Here is a 26,649-nt window from a genome sequence, read left to right as displayed (position 1 = left end):
AGTTGCTAAAACACCGACACTGATAGAATGGCAGGTGAGCGGGGAGAGAGAGAGACGGAATGTAGTGTATCTGCATTTTGTATGTGTCTATGTGCATGTCAGCAATACGTTTCAAATTCACTTTTTGTCTCTGTACAGGTGAACTCACTGCCAGCTGATAAACTGCAAGAGATCCAGAAGGCCATTGAACTATTCTCTGTGGGTCCCGGCCCTGCCAAAACCATGGAGGAGGCTACCCGGAGGAGCTACCAGTTCTGGGACACACAGCCGGTCCCGAAGCTAGGTATAACACAGGACATGCAGGGGCATGTAGACACAGAATGGTTTTTGGAAACCCTCAAATTTACATTTAGTCATTTAGCAGACACTCTTATCCAGAGCTATCTACAGTAAGTACAGGGACATTCCCCCCGAGGCAAGTAGGGTGAAGTGCCTTGCCCAAGGAAACAACGTCATTTTGCATGGCTGGGGAATCGAACTGGCAACCTTCTGATTACTAGCCCGATTCCCTAACCGCTCAGCCATCCGACTTCCAAATGATCCCTCTCTGGGACTGTTTTCATCCCTCTAGGGGAGATGGTGACATCACATGGCTCTATCGAGCCTGACAAAGACATCATCCGGGAGGAGCCCTACAGCCTTCCACAAGGCTTCACCTGGGACGCTCTCGACCTGGGAAACCCTGCAGTGGTAAGAACACACAACAGATGTTAAGACATTCAACCAGCCAGTCTTTCCTCACCTCACAGACTACTGAACCTAGAACATAACCAATTCAGCCAATTCATCCATCCAACGCATTCAATTCTGACCTTCATGCCTGATGAATGGACTTTTTCGGCCCGATTTCAGTTGAAGGAACTGTACACCCTTCTGAATGAGAACTACGTGGAAGACGATGACAATATGTTCCGATTCGACTATTCTCCTGAGTTCCTGCTCTGGTAATTAATTTACCTCTATTGCTCATGCCACTTGAACATTTCCCTTTAATCGATGTGAGTCATAAAGATATATATGTCATTGTGGTATATGCTACCTTAGAAACGCTCATTGTATGTTTATTATACACATCAGTGTACTACAAGTCACTTGTAGCCTGTACGTTATTAGGGCACTTACCTAGTAACTAGCAACAGATGTGAATAAGTAGGGGTTGGAATCTTTTGTTCTGAATCGCTAGCAGAGTCGCTAGCAGACTGAATCACGATTCAAATGTGAATCGATTTTTTCCCCCTACCCCTATGATTAAGTGTAGCTCATGCCTGTCTCTCCTAGGGCTCTGCGTCCTCCTGGCTGGCTGCCTCAGTGGCACTGTGGGGTGAGAGTGAACTCCAACCAGAAGCTTGTGGGATTCATCAGTGCCATCCCTGCCAAGATCCGCATTTATGACATGTAAGAAACTACAGTGTGGCTAAGGCTACAGTGACGCAACAATAAGAGTCCATGTAATTGCGAATGACACCACTAGTACAGTATGTACATTTATTTATTGTCTCTTTTTTTTTGGTCTTGACAATTGGTGACATTGTATTACAACCGAACTGAATAACTCGTGTTGGGGACTCCTTTTGGACGTTCTGAACGTACATGCAAAATGGTTAACAATGTTACGGCATGTTCATATACACGCACACAGATACACACATACATGAATGCATGGCAGAAATGATATTGACTCTGAACTGTTATCTGTGGTTAAGGGAAAAGAAAATGGTGGAGATCAACTTCCTTTGTGTCCACAAGAAGCTGCGCGCGAAGCGGGTAGCGCCTGTTCTGATCAGAGAGATCACCAGACGTGTCAATCTAGAGGGCATTTTCCAGGCTGTCTACACTGCTGGAGTAGTGCTGCCCAAACCTGTGGGTACCTGCAGGTGGGTCAAATACACACATACACACAAACATAATCACATAATGCATTTCAGGAGATGACCGTATTAGAGAGGGAAGAGCGACAGCAGAGAGAGAGAGAGAGAGAGAGAGAGAGAGAGAGAGTAACACTTTGCATTACTCCTGTAGGTACTGGCACCGTTCCTTGAACCCTCGCAAGCTGATCGAGGTGAAATTTTCTCACCTGAGCCGGAACATGACAATGCAGCGTACCATGAAGCTGTACCGTCTTCCTGAGGTACGGCACCATCTAGGGGCTGCCGTTTGCACAGCAGCAAAACCAAAGAGGTGGCAGTCAACAAGGTTTAGCTGACCCATCCTGTTTATAAACTCATTTCAGGCTCCAAAGACATCGGGCTTGCGACCAATGACCAGGAAGGACGTGCCGGCGGTGCATCGTCTGCTGCTGGGGTACCTGAGCCAGTTCCACCTGGCCCCCACCATGAGCCCGGAGGAGGTGGAGCACTGGCTGCTGCCTCAGGAGAACATCATAGACACCTACTTGGTGGAGGTAGAGATCTCCACCCATCATACAGGATCAGAGTCCTTCTCGTGGCTGAGTTATAACCGTTACCAGAGTTACCTGAACAAGAATGTGTGGAGCAAAAAATGAATGTGGTTTGTGCTTCATCTCTCCCTCAATAGAACTCTGGAGGAAAGGTGACTGACTTCTTGAGCTTCTACACACTTCCCTCCACCATCATGAACCATCCAGTCCACCACAGCCTGAAGGCCGCCTACTCCTTTTACAATGTGCACACCTGCACCCCCCTGCTGGACCTCATGTCGGACGCACTAATTCTGGCCAAGTCGGTAAGTTCGCCCGCAAGTACATTTTACATTTAGTCATTTAGCAGACGCTCTTATCCAGAGCAATTTACAGTAAGTACAGGGACATTCCCTGTACTTACCTTCCTCTCACTGTCATGCTCTTTCTCACCGCTCTTATGTTCGATGTTCTCAACACACAGAAAGGGTTTGACGTCTTCAATGCACTGGACATGATGGAGAATAAGACTTTCCTGGAAAAACTTAAGTTTGGTATTGGAGATGGAAATCTGCAGTATTATCTGTACAATTGGAAGTGTCCCAGCATGGGGTCAGACAAGGTATATTGTCATTGATGCTTCATTATCTTATACTTAAAGATGTTGTGTCTTCGACTGTAGATTGGCTTTTGATGATATGGCGTACAACACTGTGATGATATGGCGTACAACACTGTGATGATATGGCGCACAACACTGTGATGATATGGCGTACAACACTGTGATGATATGGCGCACAACACTGTGATGATATGGCGTACAACACTGTGATGATATGGCGCACAACACTGATGATATGGCGCACAACACTGTGATGATATGGCGTACAGCACTGTGATGATATGGCGCACAACACTGATGATATGGCGCACAACACTGTGATGATATGGCGTACAGCACTGTGATGATATGGCGTACAGCACTGTGATGATATGGCGTACAACACTGATGATATGGCGCACAACACTGTGATGATATGGCGCACAGCACTGTGATGATATGGCGTACAACACTGTGCTCACCCTTCCCTCGTTCTCCAGGTTGGCTTGGTACTGCAGTGACTTCCCCGTGTGCATCCCAGTGCACAGTGTCCCAGTTAGGCCAGGATACCACACCAACGCACTGAACGCCCGACCGACGGCCTGATGGCCCTCCTGCTCCAGGAGAGGCACCCCACCGCCCATTTTTACTTTATGACCTTTTGAACTTTGACCTGCACTACTGCTGCCAGGCAGGGAGGTGGGGGGAGATGGTTCTCCCTCACACTCTCTCTCCCTCCCATCACATGGACCTTAAGCCATTGTAGTTACCATCTCAGACAGCTGTACAACATTTGAAAGGCTGTCATGATTGTACCAGGTGCAAACACACAAATACACAGGCCAAAACACTCACTATTTACCACCTACATATTTGTGTACCCACAAAACATAAATGTGAATACAGCAAAGTAATGCTAATACTGTTGAATCTAACATTTTTTCTTTTTCCACTCCCAGTGGAAACGGCTTTTGCAGTAATAATCTGTCATCAAATTTTAAAGAAAAATAAAAACAATCAAAAAAGATTTCAAAAGCAACGGGGAAAATACAGAAGGTGTAAGATGATATCCAAAAGAGGATTTGAGACAAGGGTTTCTGTTTCGAATCGGTTTCCTCTTTCAGTTAAAGCTTGAACCTGCAGATTTGCCATCAATCCCTCCTTTTTCTACGTAAACAGGCTTTGTGGTGTTGATTCAGCACCCCTGACTGACTGAACTAAGAGAGTTGGCCTTCATCTTTTTGAATGCTTTTTCCCATCTGTACTAACTTATGTGACCCACTATCCGGCTTCTTACACTTACAGAAAAGCCCTGTTCTGAAGAAAATAAAACAATAACAGGTTTTGACAGTTTTTATTATATTTTATACATGGCAGACAGCAAATTGGGGTTGGCTGTGAATAGAAACAGTTTATAAACTGGATATGAATGGGAATATCTTGAGTGGAGAACAGGAGAAACTTAATAAAACTACTAGATTTCAAATGTTGGGGAGGGGACCAGATAAAGTGTCTCTTAAAGTTGAGTGTTAGTTGGAAATGCAAACTGATGTGGAAAAACGGGTATCATTGTTTTATGATGCAGGAAAATGTGAAAATGCAGGTGATTTTGTGCAAAATAAAATATAGAAGTTGCCATGAAGTTTTTGGCATGGTTTTTGTGATGCTATTCGACATGATGGCTTTCTTATGATTATATTTACTGCTTGTGTCCTCAGGTTGTTTAACCCGAAGATGTGTCTAACATCGTGTCCTGTCGCGTCGCATCCAGTTAGGACACGGTGTTAGGTTCAAGATTCAGCTAATGTTTGGAGTCACACTGGGAATATGGGTTTAAATAGTCATTGTTCTATGAAAACATGATGTGGTCTCTGCTTTCTAAGTTTCATTATCTTTATGTAGATAATGGTGTCTTTCTTGTTCAGAAACAAGGCTTATTGTGGACCAAGAAGCACTACAATGGAAACAATGATGACTCCTGTTTTTAACAGTGACACAATCCTTTTGCTGTAGCATTATGCCTCTGTTTTTAAGGGAAGTGCTCCGAATTATTAGTATTAGTAGTTGCAGTGGTTTCGAGTAGACCTATATCCCGGATAAAAGTTGGGAGTTCACGTATTTTATTTATATTATTGTCTTATACTTCCCCTGGAGCGAAAATAATGGCTGTGTAAGTCCGTGTGATTTTAGGTGGGCGTTTTCCCCTGGACTTTAGGTGGGCGTGTTCATCAGCTGACTGTTTGGATGAATTTGCCTGACGTGATACGAACGATATCTGCAATTGGCTGAGTTTGTTGTCAGTCAAGCATGGATGGAGTTGAACTGCCATGTACTGTAGATTGACGTCCTTCCTACTACAGTACAACGAGGAAGTGGATTACCCTTTGGCATAGTTTAGTCGGTGGACGACCTCATGCACAATGTGGATCGCCGTAGCTGTAATTTGTGCAGGCCTTGTTGCATTCCTTTTAAAATATGCATTTGGAACATCAGGACCGAATCCTTTCGATATCGATACGCGTGAACCGCTGAAACCACTGGTCACTGACAAGAAGGAGAAAAATAAAGTTCTTAAACAAGGTAAAGTGACAGTATTCAAAACAATTCAAACATTTGGATCTGCTCAAATGTTTTATCTAGAGCCGTATTTTACCTGTTGCACCCTAAGTATTTATTTCTGGTAAATAAACTTAATTTCTAAAATCCGATTTACTTACGATGTAACACTTAGCTTAACTTCTTTAGCTGTCACCACGTGATGAATGAATGAAGATTGATTTACAATCTGAATACTATTACTGTGAATTATTTCCTCTTTTTCAGGTTTCTTAATTAACAAAGTACCAGAGAACCTAGATGCCATTATCATTGGCAGTGGAATAGGGGGTCTTGGGCTGGCAGTGATGCTCGCTAAGGTTGGGAAGAGAGTCCTGGTCCTGGAACAGCATGACAGGGCTGGAGGCTGCTGTCACACGTTCACAGAGAAAGGCTTTGAGTTTGACGTCGGTAAGACATGATGGCACCTGCCCTGCGATTTACAACAGATCTGAAGAATCAGAAGATGACTGATTGTGAAGATTCGGTTATTCCCACTCTGGGATGTTATAGTATCAGATATCATTGTTAAGGTTACTAGAATGGCTGTGTTTAGGCTGCATAAGCCTTTCATCTAGTCCTGTCACTGTCTTGCTCTGACCACGCTAACACTATCGCTGTTCCAACGCTGTCTTCCCCACACAGGTATCCACTATATTGGTGACCTGTTGGAGCACAAGCCTTTCCGCTGCATGCTGGACCAGCTGACCAATGGCCAGCTGCAATGGGAGCCCCTGGAAAACCCGTTTGACCAGGTGGTAATCGGCCCAGCTGACAATAGGCGCGTCTACCCTATCTACAGTGGCAGTGACCGCTTCCCTCAAGAGCTAAAGAAGTGCTTTCCAGGGGAAGAGAAGGCCATCGATGAGTACATGAGACTAGTCAAGGTGTGTTGGTACATCATGATCAGATTAGTTTAGCTGAAGAGAGTTTTCTGATTTGTTCGGTGAACCTAATCATTACTGAGGCTTCCAACAGGACTATGAGCTTTATTGGCAGTTGGAATGCTGATAGTGACTCATGTCTGCTAAAAATCTTTACTTCCTTCATATCTAACTGTACTTTGGCATGAAGGTCACAGTCTGTGGTCCGATGCTGTTGTGTCACCATTATCCCAATAGGAAGCAGTGTCGTAATGTGTGATGTATCAAGAATGAATGTGCAATCTGTCTGTAAGGGTGGACATTAATGTCCAACAAGGTTATCAGATCAAGGAGACATTACACTTTATCTCAGCAGTTTGCAATAAACCATCATGAATCAGGTTCCTGTAACATATGAATAGAACTAGACAGCCTACAGGTACTGAATTAATCTGATTGTTGATACCTGTAGAAAGATTGGGTCAAAACAAATAATAATCTCTTCGCCTTTTTTGTCTCATGTCTGACTCACACCTGTCTGTATCTTCTGTTCACAGAAAGCAGGACGCAGCGTTTGGCTCATGGCTTTGTTGAAGATCGTACCTCTCCCATTGGCTAAGTTCTTGGTGTACACAGGCCTAGCCAATCGTCTGTCTTTCTTCTTTAAAATGGCGTCACGCAGTCTAACAGAGGTGGTCAATGAACTGACTGAAAACGAGGACCTCAGAGCCGTTTTTAGCTACACCTTCGGCACATATGGTAGGTTGTACAGTGTGCGGTTAAGAAACAAACGGTCACCACCATTTTCGATATGTGGATAGAAGTCATTAATGTTGCAGTTTTGGTTTGAACTGCATGTAAATGTTCTGGTACTATGGAGTACTATAGTAATATAGAGGTGTTACGGGTTTTGGTCTTGAATTTCTATATTCTGTGCGTTGCCAGGTAACATGCCCAAAGATGCCAGTTTCTCTATGAACAGCCTGCTTGTCTGCCACTACCTCCATGGGGCCTGGTACCCAATAGGAGGTGCCAGCGAGTTGGGATACCACATGATCCCCATCATTGAGAAAGCAGGGGGAGCCGTTCTAGTCCGTGCTCCGGTCAACCGCATTCTGTTCAACGATGCAAATGAAGCTTGTGGTAAATATGAGCTGTTTTTAAAACGTATTCTCAAACCTGTTATGTTTGAGTGTGATGATCGTTCTGTTTCTAGAAAGCAGTTCCCAATGCTTTTCTTGGGTTGTAGGTGTAAGTGTAATAAAGGGCAAAGAGGAGGTCCATGTACGTGCCCCTATGGTCATCTCAAACGCTGGTATCTTCAACACCTACCAGAAGCTGCTGCCCAAAGAGCTCCAGGCTAACCCGGGTATGCAAGGAAACAGAATGCGGTCCATTTCACACAGGCTTTCTATTCCCTGAGTCCAATATTGGTAAAGAATAAAGCCTTCGAGAAGCGAATGTCTGTTTTGTAAAATGATAGTTGTTTATGTGATTCCTGCAGCTATCCAGAAGCAGCTTAGTATGATGAAGAATGGAGAGGGAGGTCTGAGTATCTTCTTGGGATTGGATGGAACCAAGGAAGAGCTGGGCCTGAAAGCAGAAAACTACTGGATCTTCACAGAGAACAACATTGATGAACTGTACGTTATTTTTGTCATTTGTGGTTGAACTTTCACTTTTCTGTGTGTAGGGGAGCATATAGCTGTGCTAAAACATAAGGATTGAGTTGATGGTAGTGCTTTTCAGAAAGGTCGTAATCTTTAAGATGCATTTGATGTATCGCATCACACAAACCCCTCCCTGTTTACAGGGTCGACTCGTACTTTAAGGGAAAGAGAGAGGAGTCGGCTCAAAGTGTACCTCTCCTCTTTGTGGCCTCTCCGTCTGCTAAAGACCCCACGTGGGAGTCAAGGTCACCAGGTAAGTGTGTCCTGAGGAGTCAGATGGCTGAGCGGTTAGGGAATCGGGCTATTACTCAGAAGGTTGCCAGTTGTGCATAATGACGTTGTGTCCTTGGGCAAGGCACTTCCTTGTACTTTCTGTAAGTCACTCTGGATAAGAGCATCTGCTAAATGACAAAAAAAGATGTCTAAATGTCCTTTTTGTGCTAATTCAATGTTTATTCCCGGGAACCTATCCTCGTCAACCTCGCTCTCCAATGCTTCTGTCTTTGGTTAGGCAAGTCCACTCTAAGCCTGGTCAGCTTTGCCAACTATGAGTGGTTTGAGGAGTGGAAAGATGACAAGGTGACCAATCGAGGGGCTGATTACAAGGAGTTGAAGCAGGCATTCATCGACTCGATCGTGGAAGTGGTGATGGGCGTCTTCCCAAAGATCAACAGGGACAAGGTAGTAAAAAGCCTCAAACTGCTCCCATTAATATCCTCGATAGCGTCAGGTTTATTCTGTACTTTTTTTAGTGGAGCCTTACCAGTAATTGAACTGTGTTACCTGGCTGAAATCTGTCTTGATGGTTCTATTCCGTTTCTCTGAAAACTGGTAGATTGAGTATGTGGATGCTGGGACCCCCATCACAAACACGCACTACATAGGAGCCCCCCGCGGGGAGATCTACGGAGCCGATCACGGCACTGCCCGCTTCAGTGCCGAGCTCAACGCCACCGTGAGACCCCAGACTCCACTGAAGAATCTCTACCTGACAGGTGAGTCGCTGTCTCGGGATTCTGTTGAAAATGTGTTGACTTTTCGACGTACCGTTTTATAGCTCCTCTCTTTAGAGAGTGCGAGTGTGACCTGCAGTATGGCTGTGGATCTGAGTTGTCTGTGTGCGTCTGATTCGCAGGACAAGATGTGTTTGTGTGCGGCTTTGCTGGCGCCCTGGCTGGAGCGCTCACCTGTGGTTCTGTCATTCTCAAACGTAACCTGCACCTCGACGCCATCGCCCTGGCCAAGAAGACCAAAAATGCCAACAACATGAAGAAAGAGCAGTAAAACCAGTGACGTCAGTAGCCTCAGAAAACCTGCATGAAACACTGAATGTGAAGAGGATGAGAGTGGAGGAAGAGGGTGGAGGACAGGGCGTGATTGGAATGACATGTATTTAATCTGGGTGTAACTAACCAGCACAATCACTTTAAGATACATTTGCAATATAACAAGCCATCAAATCTGTTATTTTATTTCACTCATCTTGACCTGTAATATTTGTAGCATAACATCACATAATATGTTACAATTGCAATGGGACTTTTCACATCCAATTAATTTACTAACAGAATACAAACTTTGGTTGAAAAGACCTTGCTAATTGAAAGCCTCAGAACATTGTAAATCGTTACATTTAGAGTGCAGTTTGTTCGTTTTTATAGTCTACTGTCAAAGAAGTAAGTTGTCTATTGGTGGTTTCTTTCAGAAATCAAATGCACTTTTAATGATAGGACAGGAGTCTGCTGTTTTTACGATTGACTACGACTAATTCTTATGGTATATTTTCGACCGGACTGCAGTAATTTTCTACCCCACTGACGTGCCTTTACAGAAATGTGATTATGCTTGTGTGGGAGGGAGAACCAGGGGAACTGGTTCATGTGCAAGACTGAAGCACTGTGTTCGTATGTGTCAATAAAACATAATGCGAATCCTCTAAATGCCTTTTTATATAACATTTATTTGTATAGTTAATAAGGCTGAGTGGGTACAGATTATTTGATGAAAAATAATTCATAAAATGTTCAATAAATGCATAACATTTTCTTTTTAAGACAGATGTTTTCTCTAATTTAATAGGACACATTGATGACATCATTGCGCCCGGATATTTTTTATAAGGTACACATCGAACACGAGGACATCACGCGTTTTACATCGATGGTGCATGCATGCAGCGATGATGTGATGTCATTTCGGAGGGATCTGACTAGGTTGGGGACGAGGCGTGTATTCTTCTAAATGTTACATGCCCTCTGAACTTAATTAGTGAGCCCTAATATCCAACTGGTTCAAACTATTTTTGTGTCATGAAAACTAATAGGTGAGAGACTTTTGCGTACGATAACTCTTTTCTGTGTTGACTTTAACGCCATCCTGTCTTTAACGAGATCCTGTCTGCAAAGGCCTAGCTAGCTACTATTAGAACCATTATCTGAAGGGTCTGTCAACTGTTGAACTGAAGAGAGTTCAAGATCCATATTGACAAAGGAAACTCTCAAACTAGATCAACTAATAAGCACATTCAGCTAGTCATGGACGTAAACACATGCTGTGATAATCAGAACTACGAAATACTCGTAGAAATAGGGGAAGGCGCTTATGGAAAAGTGTACAAGGCCAGAGAGGTGAGCGATCAACAGCGACTGGTTGCGGTAAAGAAGTTGAATATCCCAAAAGATCCTGATGGTGGTATTCCTCCATTCATGATCCGCGAGGTTGCCGTCTTACGTAAAATCGAGTACTTCAACCATTCCAACATTGTAAAGTAAGTTTGATCAAATATTAAGTACTAACGTGGTTCGCAAATCAATGTGATTGGATATAAGGTCATGCATGGATTAATAATGCATTGATCCAAAGTGATATAGTTACTACTTGATTCATTTGATGACCTTTCTGTGACAGGTTGTTGGATGTGTCAGCTGTAATGCAGGGCAGGAGCATGGACCTGACGCTGGTGTTTGAGTACATTGATCAGGACCTGTCCACATTTCTCTCCAAGATTCCCAACACTGGTCTAAGCCTGGACAAAATTAAGGTGCTCTCTTCCTATCACACAATGTCAAATGACTCCACAAACCTATACCAAGCCTGACTTGAAATGTTGTTTCTTCAGGATGTGACGAGGCAGCTACTGCAGGGGTTGGACTTCCTGCACGCCAACATGCTGGTGCATCGTGACCTGAAGCCAGACAACGTCCTGATAAGCAGCCGTGGGGAAGTCAAGATCGCCGACTTTGGAATGGCAAGGATCTACACATATCACATTGCCCTTACCCCTTGCGTAAGTCTTTGTCCACCTGTGAATCTCTTGACAAGAGTGCCCATGAGTTATAGTACGTATGGGGTGGGGGTACTTGTACTATACATGTATTATTTCTGCAAACAAGTGTATCAAATGTCCTATTTGTGAACCTTATTGTAAACATATCTTTGTAAGATGGCCCGGAGGAACTTATCACCCAAGTGAACTTCCTGATGTTCCTCCCTGGTCTCCAGGTGGTGACCCTGTGGTACAGAGCCCCTGAGGTGCTGCTTCGCTCCAGCTACATGACTAACTTCCTGATGTTCCTCCCTGGTCTCCAGGTGGTGACCCTGTGGTACAGAGCCCCTGAGGTGCTGCTTCGCTCCAGCTACATGACTAACTTCCTGATGTTCCTCCCTGGTCTCCAGGTGGTGACCCTGTGGTACAGAGCCCCTGAGGTGCTGCTTCGCTCCAGCTACATGACTAACTTCCTGATGTTCCTCCCTGGTCTCCAGGTGGTGACCCTGTGGTACAGAGCCCCTGAGGTGCTGCTTCGCTCCAGCTACATGACTAACTTCCTGATGTTCCTCCCTGGTCTCCAGGTGGTGACCCTGTGGTACAGAGCCCCTGAGGTGCTGCTTCGCTCCAGCTACATGACTAACTTCCTGATGTTCCTCCCTGGTCTCCAGGTGGTGACCCTGTGGTACAGAGCCCCTGAGGTGCTGCTTCGCTCCAGCTACATGACTAACTTCCTGATGTTCCTCCCTGGTCTCCAGGTGGTGACCCTGTGGTACAGAGCCCCTGAGGTGCTGCTTCGCTCCAGCTACATGACTAACTTCCTGATGTTCCTCCCTGGTCTCCAGGTGGTGACCCTGTGGTACAGAGCCCCTGAGGTGCTGCTTCGCTCCAGCTACATGACTAACTTCCTGATGTTCCTCCCTGGTCTCCAGGTGGTGACCCTGTGGTACAGAGCCCCTGAGGTGCTGCTTCGCTCCAGCTACATGACTAACTTCCTGATGTTCCTCCCTGGTCTCCAGGTGGTGACCCTGTGGTACAGAGCCCCTGAGGTGCTGCTTCGCTCCAGCTACATGACTAACTTCCTGATGTTCCTCCCTGGTCTCCAGGTGGTGACCCTGTGGTACAGAGCCCCTGAGGTGCTGCTTCGCTCCAGCTACATGACTAACTTCCTGATGTTCCTCCCTGGTCTCCAGGTGGTGACCCTGTGGTACAGAGCCCCTGAGGTGCTGCTTCGCTCCAGCTACATGACTAACTTCCTGATGTTCCTCCCTGGTCTCCAGGTGGTGACCCTGTGGTACAGAGCCCCTGAGGTGCTGCTTCGCTCCAGCTACATGACTAACTTCCTGATGTTCCTCCCTGGTCTCCAGGTGGTGACCCTGTGGTACAGAGCCCCTGAGGTGCTGCTTCGCTCCAGCTACATGACTAACTTCCTGATGTTCCTCCCTGGTCTCCAGGTGGTGACCCTGTGGTACAGAGCCCCTGAGGTGCTGCTTCGCTCCAGCTACATGACTAACTTCCTGATGTTCCTCCCTGGTCTCCAGGTGGTGACCCTGTGGTACAGAGCCCCTGAGGTGCTGCTTCGCTCCAGCTACATGACTTCCGTGGACATGTGGAGCGCAGGCTGCATCTTCGCAGAACTCTTTCTCTTGAGGTACGGAGAGAGCACCGTTTTTTTTGGGGGGGGGACTGCTTTTTGGGTGGTTTTGAAGGTGAGAGGGAGGTAGCGGGTGGGACGGTTTGCTCTCTGTGTCCATATGGCAGATGCGGGTCCAGCGTTTTAGAGTTCATGGATACATTATTTCTCTACTATCTCTATAATTTAGAGAAACACACTTTACACGTGCACTGTTGTATGCAAATATAACATGCATTTTAAATTCCACAGACCACTGTTTTCTGGATACACTGAGATACAACAGCTCCAGAAAATATTCGAGTGAGTCTCATGTATCACAGTCCCTCTACGTCCTGGAAGACTGTAATACACGTGTAATAATTACAGCCATATGTATGTGGTTAGTGGTTGTGGGGTATACTGTTAATGATGTCTAAATGTGGGTTTGGCTGTTCTCCAGGGTGATAGGTTTCCCCAGTGAGGAGGATTGGCCGGTGGAGAGTCCCATCTCCTACTCCTCTAAATTGGCCCCAGGTACCACCTGTACCCAGCTGCTGTCCACCCTAGGCCAGGAGGAGAATGACCTTCTCTTTGTGAGCATGCCTAAAGCTTAACATTGTTTCTCCATGATGTGTTATGTGTTGCTTACGTTTCCTTCTGGGGTAATGAGTCGTTTCTATCACTAGTCTCGATAAAGCAGTCTCCCTCTCTGTCCTGCAGCAGTGTCTAGCGTTCAAGCCGACCAATCGCATCTCAGCCTCCAGAGCTCTGACCCACCCCTTCCTGCTGGGCTCCTGAGTGTGTTCCAGAACACTGGAGGACGCGGGGAGAAGAAAATCAGGGCTCATCCCTCATGTGTCACTGAAAACTCTTGTGCCACAAGATCTAACCCAACTGGGTCACGGTATTGTTTTATAAACAATATTAAGGTTAAAAAAAACGTGTTCAACATCATGGATGTCTAAATCTTATCATACAGTGAATATGAAACAAGTCTAAAAGGTGGTTCTTATGGCATGACAGTTTGAATGTTGACAGTCAGTTGGCAAGTGAGTCATTCCAAAACATTTTCTGTGCAGTAAATTAGTTTCTTGTTCCTATATGTTGTGCCTTATCTGAATAATTAATTAGATCTAACAAATCCACACATTTTCCTTGTAAACTTGTCGTCAAAAGTACATTGTTCATTGATTTGTTCATGTGTGCTTTAATTTAGTGATGATTTAGGGGTAAAACTGTTGCTGCTTGTAGTAATTCAATTCTCAAGTTACTGCAAGTCATTGACACTTCTCTGTGCACATACAGTAGGTCATATTATTTTGCTTCTGTTCTGTTTCACCGTCTGTTGTTCTCTTGTGCGTCCAGTGTATGATATTTTAAATGGTTTTCTGGGTCAGTGACTGGTGGTTGTCATTCCTAGGTTTATGTATATACTCACTTGAAAGGTGTTTTTTTGTTACGAGGTGCTATACAAATTCTTGAAAATGTGTTTTTTTGTCATTGTTTCAAATTGTTGTAGTTTATGTAAATGTTATTTGTAAAAAACAGGTAAAAAAGGTTTACCTTTACTTTTTTTCTTTTCTTTTTTTTCTCAAATTTGAGCAGCACCTGTTTACAGTTATTGGCATTGTTTGATTTTTCACCCTGACCCTGTTATCGGCATTGAATGTATGTTTCTTGATCTCTTTTCTAATAAAATAAAATAAAATGAATATTTCAAATACAATTCTAAAAAAAAATTCGTAAGGATCTTGCAGTGTAACACACCCGTTTCATCAACAAGCAACTTTTAAGACAGGAGACTATTTCGAATTCTAGTCTCAAGACAAACTGTTTGGAGATGGCCGAAAATATCAACATTTTTACTTGACTCGAACTAAGCATTACAGTGTACCATGACCTGCCTCCTGGAGCGATATGTTTGATCAGTGCACTTTCTGATAGGGTCCAGAAAATCTAAGACTTCTATTTTGCATTCATATTTTTCTTTTGAATGTCATACAATTTTTTTCCAATGCAAATTATAATATGAGTTTAACAATTTGAGTAAAATTCAAGAACATGAATTTCAGAATATCTTGCAATTTGGTGTCCCCTTTTTTGTTGTTGCTATGACAGCGTGCATGCACTCCACAGGTTTGTAAAACCTGATGACCCATATTATCCTAGCATTATTTGACAATGTTCTAAAGAACTTCTTATGGGATGCTTGGCTTTCTCTGTGGTAGTATGAGGTGGTATTTTGAGTGAGCTATGGCCTGGTGTTATTTTAAAAGCTTTATCTTTGGCCTTGTCAAATGTAGGACAGCTAGCGTTGCATCTTCTCTTCTGACTGTTGCCTAATTTGTACAAGGACCTCTGACTATTCTGTGTTTGCCCTTTTGATATAATTTGATCCTTAATGTGTACCCAGTTCATTTAACTGAAATAGTACCGTGTCTTCAAAGGCACCCCACTTCATTTCAAACAGTCTGCAGTAGCTGGACAGAGGGAGGCAGTGTTGTGATATTGGACTGAATTACCACACCTGCGTTATCAAGGAGGTTATGTGTTGCGATAGGCTATTTTTCTCGAATGACTAGCATCATGCGCATTTGTATTCAATAAATCACATTCAGTCAAACCCAAACGATCCGGAAATGTATGATCGATTTGTGACAGTAAAACATTGTATCTACCTGTGAATCACGAACAGGTGGACCATTAATAGCATATGTCATCAACCTTTTTGGTTTATTGGCTGTTAATACACTTTTTCTTTGAAAGTTAACGGATTGCTGACCCGTTATGCTTTTGCTCACTCCTAGCTTTGGCCCCCGTATTTGGAATGTAGGGGAGAGGGAGGGGGTATATTTTTAACGGGAACAAGCGCTTTCCCTACATGGGCGTTCACGCTCTCTGTTGCAGCGGCGCACTGATGTCCAGCCTGCCGGTGCCTTTACTACCCGACGACATGTAAGTTGACTTTACCGTGAGAATGTATATTTGTTGTAAATTGTAGTCTGTAGTGTTTTACTGAGTTTTGATTGACAATGCTGAAATTAGACACTTTCTGCACAACTTTCCAACAGATTAGATTGTCCACATGTATCGTTTCAATAGTTTGTTTTAAACTGAGTTGCCCTAGAACCACGATCATATTTTACGGAATTTATGACCCCGTATTAGTAACCTTTACTCATGAATTGGACATGTGTTTTATAGTTTTAAGAGGGGCCAATGACAGTTTAGTTTTTGGGAAGTTGTACGCCAACTAGGACTGCTCCGTGTAGTGAATTTATTTCGCATCATCATTTAATACTGGATATGACCCATTCATGGCTCTGTGTGATGTGGCTGATATTTTTGACGCAGGCTGTTCAAGCTTTGACATCTGAAAAGAGTAATCAACTGTTAATGTATCACACCATGCCAGCAGTAGAGGGGGAGAGCCGCAGCTGTTGTAGAGACATGTTTTCTGCAGTGTGCCCCGTGCTTTCCTCTGTCTCTTAACAACAGTAACACATTCATTACATGGCAGAGCATCTGGTAGCAAATCCAATGGAGACCAGTATGCTTATAAGGAGTTGTATAGATCAGACATGTCCACTGGAGACTAACTGTCGAAAGTTTCAGCAAAGTGATGTTGAGTGCTTGTATGGCTATGAACAAGGAGAGATGTGTCAACCAGTGTGCTATGATAGATGTAAGGCTCACCTAGACAGGGCTAGGAACAGGAGACATTGTTTATGTTTAACTCACCAACATTTCGGTCAATTCCGCCCAATCATCACTCAGTGCAATATAAGAGAGGAAAGGAGAGGTCATTTTTGGAGGGGTTAGTTAATTTTAGTTAATTTGCCCTTGAGCTTTTCCCAGCGGGGGGCTTGCACTCCAGGATCCCATCACAGATCTAATCGTCTGTAAATCCTTGCTGTCTCTCTAATCTGGACCATGACGTCTGCCCCTGGTCCTGATTGGAGGTGAGATCATGTGACATAACAAATCATTCCCTTATATACTTTAGGTACCTGATGTGGCTATCACGGACCTTTGGTTTGGGAGAAATAGCCTCTTGTGTCTCTGGAGTCCAAGTTGATTAGGGATTGTGTTCGGTTTTAGATGATGAGATTGGATGGCTACTCATGCACGTCAAACAAATTGGTGCTGCTGATGTTGGCTGCACAAAAATGTCCTTTAGAATTGTATTACATGACATTATGTATTGTTATGTAAGCCTTTTGCTAACAACTGGTGTGACAACCCCTGTTGTGTTTTCACAAATAAATGGAGTGAGCGTGTTCATCCGGGTGTGTTGGTACACTGGTGTCAGCTAGTGTTACTGGATTAGGACCTGATCATCCATGTTGAGCTCCAATGGCAACCGCTCTCCTCCAATCCCCTACTGTCTTACCTGTCACATGACCTCAGCCCTGTACACAGGATGGGGAGTACTACATGGATAAGCTCACTCCTCTGCAGCCACAACTAACACCAACAGTGTCGCATCATTTAGGACTTTTCTGGACGTTTGAAATTGTTCTTGAGCGTGAGGAAGCCCTCTGAGTGACAGGAAAAGGTAGGGCAAAGCTTTCCAAAAACACGTTCTCTCTTGTTGTTCCTGTCTCTTTTTTGTTCGTGTTCATCAGTGCAACATCGTCATATACACTCACTTTTGACCTTTCTTTCTCCCTTTTTCACTTTTACATCATTTGTCTTTCTCCCTCTGTTTCTCTCTCTTTCTCGCTCTGTCTTATCTTACACACACACACACACACACACACACACACACGCACACACACACGCACACACACACGCACACACACACGCACACACACACGTGCACAGACACACACACATAAACAGCCACACCCCTCTCACTGTCACCCCAAGGGGTCTTGCTCTCTAGAGGATCACTGTGTCTGGCAGACAAGCTCAATAACCCTCTCAGTATTATGGTGTGACATGGGGCGTCAGGTTTACCTGTCGTAGCAACATGGGAGTCAGGTGGCTGAGCGGTGAGGGAGTCGGGCTAGTAATCTGAAGGTTGCCAGTTCGATTCCCGGCTGAGTCAAATGACGTTGTGTCCTTGGGCAAGGCACTTCACCCTACTTGCCTCGGGGGGAATGTCACATCTTATCCAATATACTGCCACCCTCCCTCTATCTAGCCATCACCATTCCACTCCCCATACACACGACAGACATGTATTTTATGACAAAGATACATTTGACAATCGTTGTATTCTTTAGTTTCGTTAGTTCAATTAATTTTCATCCCTTTCCACCCCAGATTCCAAGTTGAGATTCTGAATCTGTTCCAGAAAGTACATTTCTCAAAGAAATGAAAGCTAACAGCGTACAGTATTCTTTAACCATGCTCTACCTCTGCTGAGCCCTGTGGCTGCCTCTGCTCATTGTCCGACAGGCCACATTGTGTTGCTTCTGTGGGGGTAAAGCACCAGGAATGCTGACGCCAAACATTTGGCAATTTCAGAACACACACTTGTAAACGTGCACGCCTACACACAGACACGCGCACACACACACACACACACACACACACACACACACACACACACACACACACACACACATTATTTGGCTGCCTAGCAAACATAATCTTATCACAGCTCTAAAAATGAAAATCTGATTATACCTTTTTAATATATGATTCGTGGTTCCAAATAATTGCAGCGTGCAAGTTGAATGCAACAGAAAATGCGTCATGACATCGCACCATCACATCATCTTCACAAGTTAGCCGAATGCTGACCAATTGGATGTTCTACTCGCATAGGAAGCAGTGTTTAGAAGGCACAGAGCTTGTTCAGCCAGAATGAGCTGCAGTATAATTGTACTGGGGGAAAAACCTGCTGCTTCATTGCTATCCAGGATTGGATTGGAGCTGAGAGGCTGAGGGGTAAGATTACAGTGCAATGGGAGATTCCTGCACGGCTGTGTAGACTGGAGCAGGTCATCTTACACAGCCTTCAGAACGAAAGAAGCGAGCAAGCAGAAGAGAGAGAGAGATGGGTAAAAGGGGCAAGATAGGGTAAAGGGTGGTCAGTCTGCGGCATTCTGCTGTTGTCTCACATAAAATAGAGTTGATTCTGTGGGAAATCTAATACATCCTGTTAATCCATCAGCAAACACAAGTGGAATGATGTTGACTGAGGAAACCAAGCTGGACTGTGACAGAGTGACTCCGAGCTTATCGGATACTCGTCTGCTCCCTCTCCTTTAGATGTGCTGTGAGCGTCACGGGGTGATTAGTCTGACGGAAGACGTATCGATCTGAGGGGCCAGGTTCCCACCAGCAGAGGAGTTCCCCCGGAGCGTCCGATCTGCCCAACACAGTCAAGTGCCTGGCCAGTAGAGGAGCGGCAATCCCTTGGAGTGGAGCAAGAGAAGCTTCTCATTTCCCCTACCTGCCTTCAGAGGTGTCTGAGAGGTAAGCAAAGCGAAGACCTTCCCGCTGCTTGGTCATAAATGCCCACGTCATCGTCAGAGGGGGAGAGAATCAGTTGAAACCTTCTGAGGAACACAGGAGAGCCACATGGACACGCTGGAGAACCCGGCCCTGGAGCCCAGGTCCGAACGGATCGCCCGCTACAAGGCAGAGAGGAGGAGGGAACTGGCGGAACGCTATGGCAACATGGAGGAGCTCCCCACCAAGTGGGTGAGGAGAGACGGGGGGGAGGCGCCGGAGCCTTCTCCCCAGACCCACCCTGACAGCCCGCCCCTCCTCACGGACAGAGCCCCCTGCGGGGGGGTGAACGGCCGGGCAGGGGGGGGAGACCCTCCGAGAGTCTCCAACGGCTTTGAGGGAGACGCTTCTGCAGAGGCAACACTCCTCAGAAGGTGAGTCCAGCTATATCAGGTCTGGACAGACCTGCTGTCTCTGCGCTCCCAGTGCTTTGAGAAGCACATTCATTCTCGGTTCCAAAGTCGCCTCAGTGGCGTTTTGATGTGCACTAGTGACTTGACAGGGACTGCGATGGAGAGAGGTGCTCATGTTGTTTTGCACACCCTGGCGACAAGGCAGTTTTTTTTTGGGCATGTGTGATGTCACTTCCTTTGCTGAGTCAGGATTTTGTGCCTATTGTCTCTGAAATGCAAAAAATGTTCGCTGGCCTTAAGAGCATTGTGGCATCGTTAAGAACACAGAGCACCAGCCGAAAGATGCATTTTTTGGCTGCTACCAAGCTATCTTACGAACACAAATAATGCAATGTGCTTCCACATCAAACAGTGACCCTCTATCATGCAGTCTGATCCTGCTCTAATGGAGACTGTTGCCACTGACCTTGCAGACACGAAAATAAATTAAAGTGCACCAGTTGTTCAAGGTCTTTGTCTCAAATTCAGCCAGAGCTGTGCTCCCAAATGGCGTTGTAAAAATGAGATACAATCATTCTGGTTCTTGCTGTCGTTATTTGCTTGATGGACTTTGACGATATTCGGCAAGATGTTAGGGTGCTCTTTAGGGAAGGGTGCTGTGGTAGTTTGCCACCTTCCTTATATCAACACCTTCCCCCGTTCGTCCTTATACCCCCCCCCCCCCCCCTTGACCCTCCACCCCTACCTTCCCCATCCCTCCCCTCCACTCCAGGCAACATTCTTCTGGCTCTGTCAGCATGTTCATTAGGGGGGACCCTGTAGCCCCCCTAGGCCCCCCTGGACCCGACGCCCCCCAGCTGCACACTCGGGTGTCGGTGGGCCAGTTGAGGAGCGCACTGTTGCAACAGACCGGGAGTGCAACACAGCCTGAGAACGTGTAGGGTCTCCTGCATGCTACAAACTGTGTGTGTGTGTGTTTCCGACTCGGCCTTTAACTGTTTTCGTGTGTGTACAGTATGCAGGGTTCAGCTTGGTTGTCACCTCTTCTAGAGGACCTCTCTCGCGGGCCCTCCCCTAACTCTCCTCTTCTTCCTCTGTCTTTGTGGGTAGTTGCTCAGACGGTGGGCTTGCTACCTCCTCCCTCGACCTCGCTGTCAAGCCCGGCACTGAGGGGGGGCGCCGACGCCCCCGTCGCTATCTGCCAGGGGTGTCAGGAGGGGGCCGCAAGAACAACGAGCGCTTCAGGACACAGCCAATCACGGCCAGTGAGATGCAGGAGAGTGGCGGGTAGGGGCTTTGTGCTGTGGCCACGAAGAGTGATGACATGAAGGCCGGGGAGTCTAGAGAAGGGGGCCTGGCTCCTTTCGGGGGGAAACAGAGATCTGCAGTGTTTGGGTGTCTGTTTTCATTTGCACGTCGATGAGTTCTTTTAAACACATGTCTTATTGGATACCGTGAGCATATCCTATATTTCCTCCTTCTGTTTGCCACCACATGTTAATATCGGTTGTCAGATTTGCATGTGTGTTTGCATCTGACCACAGTGCTGCCCTTCGACGTCATCGTGAACAGGGTTAGCTTGTTGAGCATGCAGATACGATGCAAACTTGTGTGTGTGTGTGCGTGCGTGTGTAGGAAAGTGAAACTGTACACATCCACAGGTTTGGTAACAGAGAGAGAGAGTGTCTAAAGGATATGCTTGGGTGGAGTCTTGTCATCGGCATGTTGCCGCCAGTGACCTTTCATTTGTTATTTCTCTCCCAGGCTTCCAGAGGCTGAAGAGGAAGATAGCTGTAAAGGTAAAGTACCTCTACATCTGTTTAGCTGTTTTGTGTTTGGATTATATGCAGAGAGAAATGGAAAACATGGAAAGACACACACAAAGTGCCTGTGTTTGAGCCTGTGTTTGAGACAAGGTAGACTGTAAACTGTAGCAACAGCAGAAGCAGCCTGCTGTAACAGGCTTTGCCATCACCTCACAAAGTCACAAAGAAAACAAACCTACACACTCTGCCCTCTTAAACCCACGGTATAAAACAACATTTTATTACTTCAATAAAACAAGGAGAGTGTTTACTTTATTATTATTATCTCGCTACTAATCCCTATGTTGAAACTCAACCATGGTTTTTATTCACCTGAGGATAGCAGCAAAGTTACTTAAACCCATTATGAAAACAATTATTTTCCCCCATGCAAATAATACTCAATGATCTCTTTCGTGGCCCTCAGTGCAAAATGGCTGACCGAAACTACCGATTTGAAGTCTATTTTGAGTATTACAAAGTTTGCCTTCTGTCCTTTGATCAGCTGCACTTTCCAACTGCCAGGGTAAATATTGTGCAGTGGGCCACTGGCTGATGCCATGCTGTAGCTCAGCTCTGCCAGGTGAGATAGTGCTGCTTTGTGACTCAGAGTGTCCCAGGTGCTGGATGGCCCAAGGGGCCTCACAGGGAGGGTTTAGTCACGGGGATCAGTCACACTGTGTTCTGCAGGTGGAGGAGGTGACTGACAGGCTGACTCTGTGTTACTTATCCCCAGCCCTCTCAGACCTTCTGGGATTAGCTTGTGTGTGTACTACAGGAATGTTGACAAAATGTTTTATATGGGATGTCAAGCGCTACCTGAACTGGCTAAATACGTTTTATGAACCTGTCTCTGTTTACGTACATGTTATATGGGTGTTTATGAATACATAAGGAGAGAGTGTTCGTACCTCTTTTCTCTGACTTGACAACTAATGTATTATGTTTCACAGCTGATGTGAAGACGGATGACAGGGCCAAAATGAGTGTGGCAGCCAAGATGTCTCTGTTTAAAGTAAGTCTTGTCTTTCACTGTGGAGAAGTGAAGAAGAGAGAGAGACAGAGAGAGAGAGAGAGAGAGACAGAGAGAGACAGAGAGAGAGAGACAGAGAGAGAGACAGAGAGAGACGGAGAGAGAGAGAGACAGAGAGAGAGACAGAGAGAGAGAGACAGAGAGAGACAGAGAGACAGAGAGACACACAGAGAGAGAGAGAGAGAGAGAGAGAGAGACAGAGAGAGACAGAGAGAGACGGAGAGAGAGAGACGGAGAGACATACAGAGAGAGACATAGAGAGAGACAGAGAGACTCAGAGAGACATAAAGAGAGAGACAGAGAGAGACACAGAGAGAGATACAGAGAGAGACATAGAGAGACAGAGAGAGACACAGAGAGACATAAAGAGAGAGACAGAGAGAGACAGGGAGAGACAGAGAGAGACAGAGAGAGACAGAGAGAGACACAGAGAGAGAGACAGAGAGAGACATAGAGAGAGACATAGAGAGAGACAGAGAGAGACAGAGAGAGACAGAGAGAAGGCAGACGGCGGCCTCATCCCACACAACTGCTCACCTTACAGCCCCACAGTCACGGAGGCCTGATGAGCCAGTGCTGAGCATGTAGAACTGAACACCTGCCTCCTGAGTGATACAAATGGCCAAACAGGTGCTTCTGATGTTGCACCTGATCGTATGGACATGCAGAACACACACCATCAACTACATGTCCCAGTATATTAGTTCCACACATTCAGCAATGTTTTCCATAGCTGCACACACAACAAATCCCAAGGTAAACACAACATATATTCTTGCGATTGTTTTGTAAGGCAAACACCGACCGTTTTTGATATTCAAAACGGTAGCCACTGTCTACAGTTCCCACTGTAGACATTTCCTGCTAAGTTTTAGCTGTGGAGTGCCTGCGTCAAGGCCAGGTGACAATGTGCCAGGACCTGTGTTGAACAGCCCAAGCAGCATTATAATTAGCCTGCCTGGCCGTCTGTCCGAGGAGGAGGCAGGGAGGTAATGATACACGGTGAGCTCGGGTTACACTCTGACCTGCAAGCCTGCCATTCTATCCCTCTCTGGACCTGGCTAGAATACCAAAGACACCTCCCATCTCCTGCTCCATTCACCAGCTCTCTGACCCACTTCCTGACCTAAGTTTAGATGAAAAACACAGAAAAGAATTTGTGTTTTACTGCTTGTTTTTACTGCCTGTTTCCAGACTGCCGCATTGAGCAAGATGTCTGTTATGGCTGACTTTTCATCTCAACTATCCCCCTTTCTCTCGTCTCTTTGTGGCAGGAGCTGGAGAAGACGGCGGCCCCCGAGGTGTCTTCCTTCCTGAAGCCTCGCTCCGGTAGCGTGTCCCACGAACGCAGGGTGCGTCGCGGAAACGAAAATCGCTCTCTCACTCAACCAATCACCTGTGAGGAAATGGTTGCCATCAGGTGGGCTTTGTGAAAGAACTCAAATGTCAAACGTGCTGATTGCAACCCTTGAGAATTGTATAGTGAGCCAACAGGGAGCGCGGGGTTGAAGCTGCAGGGTGCAGACCGATTTGTACAAAGAGTCTTGCAAGTTGTAACGACAGACTCATTATAATAAAACCACAACGAATTGTAGCAGGCCTGCATGGCTATCCGAGACAAATCTATTTTCTCCACAGACTACCTTTTGACATTTGCTGGGCTTGGACTGTTAAAGGGATTCCTGCCTCTAATTATACACAGTTCATAGACAGGGGAGAGTTAAACATTGATTGATGTCGACATAGATCCAAAACGCACAGCTATGTGTTACACAATAAATGCCCTTTGGACATTATCATTCACTTGAATACACTGTGTTTCTATCTAGCTATTCACCCATGAAATAACCACCCAGTGTCCTCCCGCTCTCGTCTCCCCCCGGTTCCTCTACAGCAGCCCCAAGGCAGCCTTGTCGGGCCAGGCCTCCCCAGGCCAGGCCCCCCCAGGCCAGGCCCCCCCAGGCCAGGCCGAGCCTGTGGAGGACGATGAGAGCTGCAAGCTGAGTATGAGTGAGAAGCTGGCTCTCTTCAACAAGCTGTCCCTACCGGAGGGCCAGGGAGGCGGCCCTGCTGACGCCCCCCCAGAGAGACGCAGGCAGAAGGGGGCTCGCTACCGCACACAGCCCATCACCGTGGAGGAGGTCAGTCTGGTGGGTGTGGGTGGAGCAGCCACAGAGATACATTGACACTGACAAATATAAAGTATACTAATCTGGAAAAGGGGGGGGGGGGGTGGAGGGGGCTGGAGGGGGGCGGGTATAAAGTATAAGCAGTTGAGTATTAGCTTGGACTGAACAACTAAATGGAATGTCAATCTCTATTTGTAGTCTAAGAATACTGAATACTGAAGTATATGGTCTCTACGTACTGTACTGGTCTTAGATCCTGCATTTCCTATTAAATTGTGACCGTGAGCTGCGAATTCCTTTTTGTATTCAGTTCCCTTTAACAGTCTATGGCTTCTCTCTGCCTGTGGTCTGTCCTATCTCCAGCTCCAGAAAGCTCCCATCCAGCTGCCCCCTCTGCGCCTGTCCCCCCACCTCTCAGACAGGCAGCAGGCCCTGTCCGTCAACCTGAGGCCCAGCGAGGTACGCCAGGCCCGGCACTGGCCTGGGGAGGCCTCCAGGGCAGATATAGAGCCTGGCTCAGGAGGACCTGGCACCAGCTCCTTGGAACTCTACTCCCCCCAGAAGTCGCTGTCACGCTGGGACTCTGAGCCTGGTGAGATCAGAGGAATCCTGAAGAAGAGTCGCTCTGGAGGACCAGAGTGGAGCAGGGACCGAGGTTTTGACAGCAGCCAAGAGTCCCCCTTCACCCTTGAGCAGAATGGGGTGGAAGCAGCGGGCATGGGAGAAGACAGTGGGTCTGGTTATCGGAGAGAAAAACATGGGGTGTCTGGGGGCGATGGAACCCCGCTATCTGGTGCCCCCTGGAGGCAGAGAGGGAGGAACAGGAGGGAGCCCATCCCCGCGGCTCCAGTGAGGGCCTGGCCAGAACCTCAGGAGGAGAGGCCCTGCCAGGCGGCTGAGCAGGACTCCTCAGATGTCTCCAGGGAGGAGGAAGATGAGGAGAGGAGCAGCCGGAGGAGGAGGGACACCCCACCACGAGGACATGTTGAGGTGTCTCAGGCAGACGGCTGTGGCCAGGAGACAGGCGGCTGGAGGAGGACGGTACGACCTGCAGCACCCGACATCATCCCTCACTCAGACCACGGTGACAGCAGAGCCGCGATCGGAAATAATTTCGTAGGAATCGCTAGAGTCTGCCTCCAAGTCTGTTTGGCAGCTGGTAGTTGGTTTCAAGCGGCGCTTCAGAGTCTTGAATAAATGGGCTAAATCCAGTCTTACCCTGAAAAGAACAGCTGCTAACAGACCAGATAGGGCTCCACGGGAGGCTCCGCTGCAGGGAGGGACAGAGCGCGGCCTGCTATCCTCAAACGATGCACAGCAGCCCGGAGTAGGGTCCATGGCTCCCACCCCCCCACCCCCCTCCTAATCTCTAATCCCCAGAGAGTGGGCCTGGAAGCAGGGGGCTTTAGACGGTCAGTCAGGCAGGGGGGAGCAGGGGGTCAGAAGAGGGTCAGACAACAGAACAGGGGGCCTGAATCTGGGGGTGAACCTCGTCTGGACAGGTCCAACTAAAGCACGCTCAGGGATTTGGAGCTGCAGTGAAGGGATGAGGACGAGTTGCCTCGGCTGTCGTTGAGCGTAGGGCTGATGCAGTGTGGATCACTTCTGCTCCTGAAAGTTCAGTGGTTAGGATGAGATATTTGCCATTCCATTGAAACCGAAGGAGCATCAGAATACCTCCTAGGCACGTCACTATGGCATGTGTTTTAACGTCTGTTAACTGCGAACATCACTACCTCTCCTATGGGTGATATTAGACAGGGATGTGCCGGAATGACAGTGAACAATGATAGGTAGACAGGGGTGATGACATGGACTCACTCTATACACATGTATCCATTAGTCACCCTCAGCTGGACAACTACTGTACAAGTG

At 46.5% G+C, this 26,649-nt stretch overlaps 4 protein-coding genes across 8 annotated transcripts in view; all 4 read left to right on the top strand.

Moving 5' to 3' along the window:
• Positions 1–27: 27 nt before the first annotated feature.
• LOC134034171 (glycylpeptide N-tetradecanoyltransferase 1-like) lies at positions 28–3,584 on the top strand. The gene is made up of 11 exons (XM_062478553.1): positions 28–34; positions 155–283; positions 572–690; positions 853–944; positions 1,279–1,395; positions 1,704–1,764; positions 2,051–2,128; positions 2,231–2,401; positions 2,536–2,703; positions 2,862–2,989; positions 3,479–3,584. The coding sequence occupies exons 1-11, from the start codon at positions 28–30 to the stop codon at positions 3,582–3,584; spliced, it is 1,176 nt and encodes a 391-aa protein (XP_062334537.1).
• Positions 3,585–5,317: 1,733 nt separating this feature from the next.
• On the top strand, positions 5,318–10,159 carry LOC134007049 (all-trans-retinol 13,14-reductase-like). The gene is made up of 11 exons (XM_062446208.1): positions 5,318–5,558; positions 5,802–5,984; positions 6,219–6,460; positions 6,994–7,195; positions 7,382–7,579; positions 7,686–7,805; positions 7,941–8,079; positions 8,250–8,359; positions 8,618–8,787; positions 8,942–9,101; positions 9,242–10,159. The coding sequence occupies exons 1-11, from the start codon at positions 5,399–5,401 to the stop codon at positions 9,388–9,390; spliced, it is 1,833 nt and encodes a 610-aa protein (XP_062302192.1). The 5' UTR covers positions 5,318–5,398; the 3' UTR covers positions 9,391–10,159.
• Positions 10,160–10,273: 114 nt separating this feature from the next.
• LOC134007201 (cyclin-dependent kinase 6-like) lies at positions 10,274–14,706 on the top strand. Of its 2 annotated transcripts, none has more exons than XM_062446458.1 (7): positions 10,274–10,873; positions 11,014–11,146; positions 11,225–11,392; positions 12,913–13,022; positions 13,257–13,307; positions 13,447–13,579; positions 13,710–14,706. In XM_062446458.1, the coding sequence occupies exons 1-7, from the start codon at positions 10,641–10,643 to the stop codon at positions 13,782–13,784; spliced, it is 903 nt and encodes a 300-aa protein (XP_062302442.1). In that variant the 5' UTR covers positions 10,274–10,640; the 3' UTR covers positions 13,785–14,706. The 2 variants fall into 2 exon arrangements, with proteins under 2 accessions (XP_062302442.1, XP_062302433.1); XM_062446449.1 differs by having other exon boundaries at positions 13,707–14,706.
• A 1,163-nt stretch (positions 14,707–15,869) lies between these two features.
• The window catches only part of svilc (supervillin c), an 18,516-nt gene continuing 7,736 nt past the window's right edge, over positions 15,870–26,649 (top strand). The window contains exons 1-9 of one of the 4 annotated variants that reach the window (XM_062445911.1): positions 15,870–15,941; positions 19,212–19,828; positions 20,580–20,744; positions 20,918–21,094; positions 21,572–21,606; positions 22,566–22,627; positions 23,920–24,065; positions 24,540–24,795; positions 25,138–25,815. In XM_062445911.1, the coding sequence (XP_062301895.1) occupies positions 19,524–19,828; positions 20,580–20,744; positions 20,918–21,094; positions 21,572–21,606; positions 22,566–22,627; positions 23,920–24,065; positions 24,540–24,795; positions 25,138–25,815 (1,824 nt within the window). In that variant the 5' untranslated portion in view covers positions 15,870–15,941; positions 19,212–19,523. Of the gene's footprint in view, positions 15,942–17,447; positions 17,545–19,211; positions 19,829–20,579; positions 20,745–20,917; positions 21,095–21,571; positions 21,607–22,565; positions 22,628–23,919; positions 24,066–24,539; positions 24,796–25,137; positions 25,816–26,649 lie in introns of those variants that run through there. The other 3 variants (XM_062445902.1, XM_062445920.1, XM_062445928.1) reach the window with 3 other exon arrangements.

This window comes from Osmerus eperlanus, chromosome 2 (assembly GCF_963692335.1).
Source record: "Osmerus eperlanus chromosome 2, fOsmEpe2.1, whole genome shotgun sequence".
Taxonomy (NCBI): Eukaryota; Metazoa; Chordata; class Actinopteri; order Osmeriformes; family Osmeridae; genus Osmerus; species Osmerus eperlanus.
The sequence above is the reverse complement of the archived record's forward strand: the minus strand, read 5'-3'. Positions and strand labels throughout refer to the sequence as shown.

What these genes read in the sequence shown, in the direction of transcription:
- LOC134034171 (XM_062478553.1), top strand. An exon ending in AGAAGCTGCGCGCGAAGCGG is followed by an intron (nt 1,765 to 2,050) that starts GTAGCGCCTGTT and finishes AACCCTCGCAAG; the next exon opens with CTGATCGAGGTGAAATTTTC. An exon ending in TAGACACCTACTTGGTGGAG is followed by an intron (nt 2,402 to 2,535) that starts GTAGAGATCTCC and finishes CTCCCTCAATAG; the next exon opens with AACTCTGGAGGAAAGGTGAC.
- LOC134007049 (XM_062446208.1), top strand. Translation starts at nt 5,399, where the DNA reads ATGTGGATCGCCGTAGCTGTAATTTGTGCAGGCCTTGTTGCATTCCTT. An exon ending in GTGGGAGTCAAGGTCACCAG is followed by an intron (nt 8,360 to 8,617) that starts GTAAGTGTGTCC and finishes GTCTTTGGTTAG; the next exon opens with GCAAGTCCACTCTAAGCCTG. An exon ending in CAAAGATCAACAGGGACAAG is followed by an intron (nt 8,788 to 8,941) that starts GTAGTAAAAAGC and finishes GAAAACTGGTAG; the next exon opens with ATTGAGTATGTGGATGCTGG.
- LOC134007201 (XM_062446449.1), top strand. Translation starts at nt 10,641, where the DNA reads ATGGACGTAAACACATGCTGTGATAATCAGAACTACGAAATACTCGTA. An exon ending in TAAGCCTGGACAAAATTAAG is followed by an intron (nt 11,147 to 11,224) that starts GTGCTCTCTTCC and finishes TTGTTTCTTCAG; the next exon opens with GATGTGACGAGGCAGCTACT. An exon ending in AGGAGAATGACCTTCTCTTT is followed by an intron (nt 13,580 to 13,706) that starts GTGAGCATGCCT and finishes TCTGTCCTGCAG; the next exon opens with CAGTGTCTAGCGTTCAAGCC.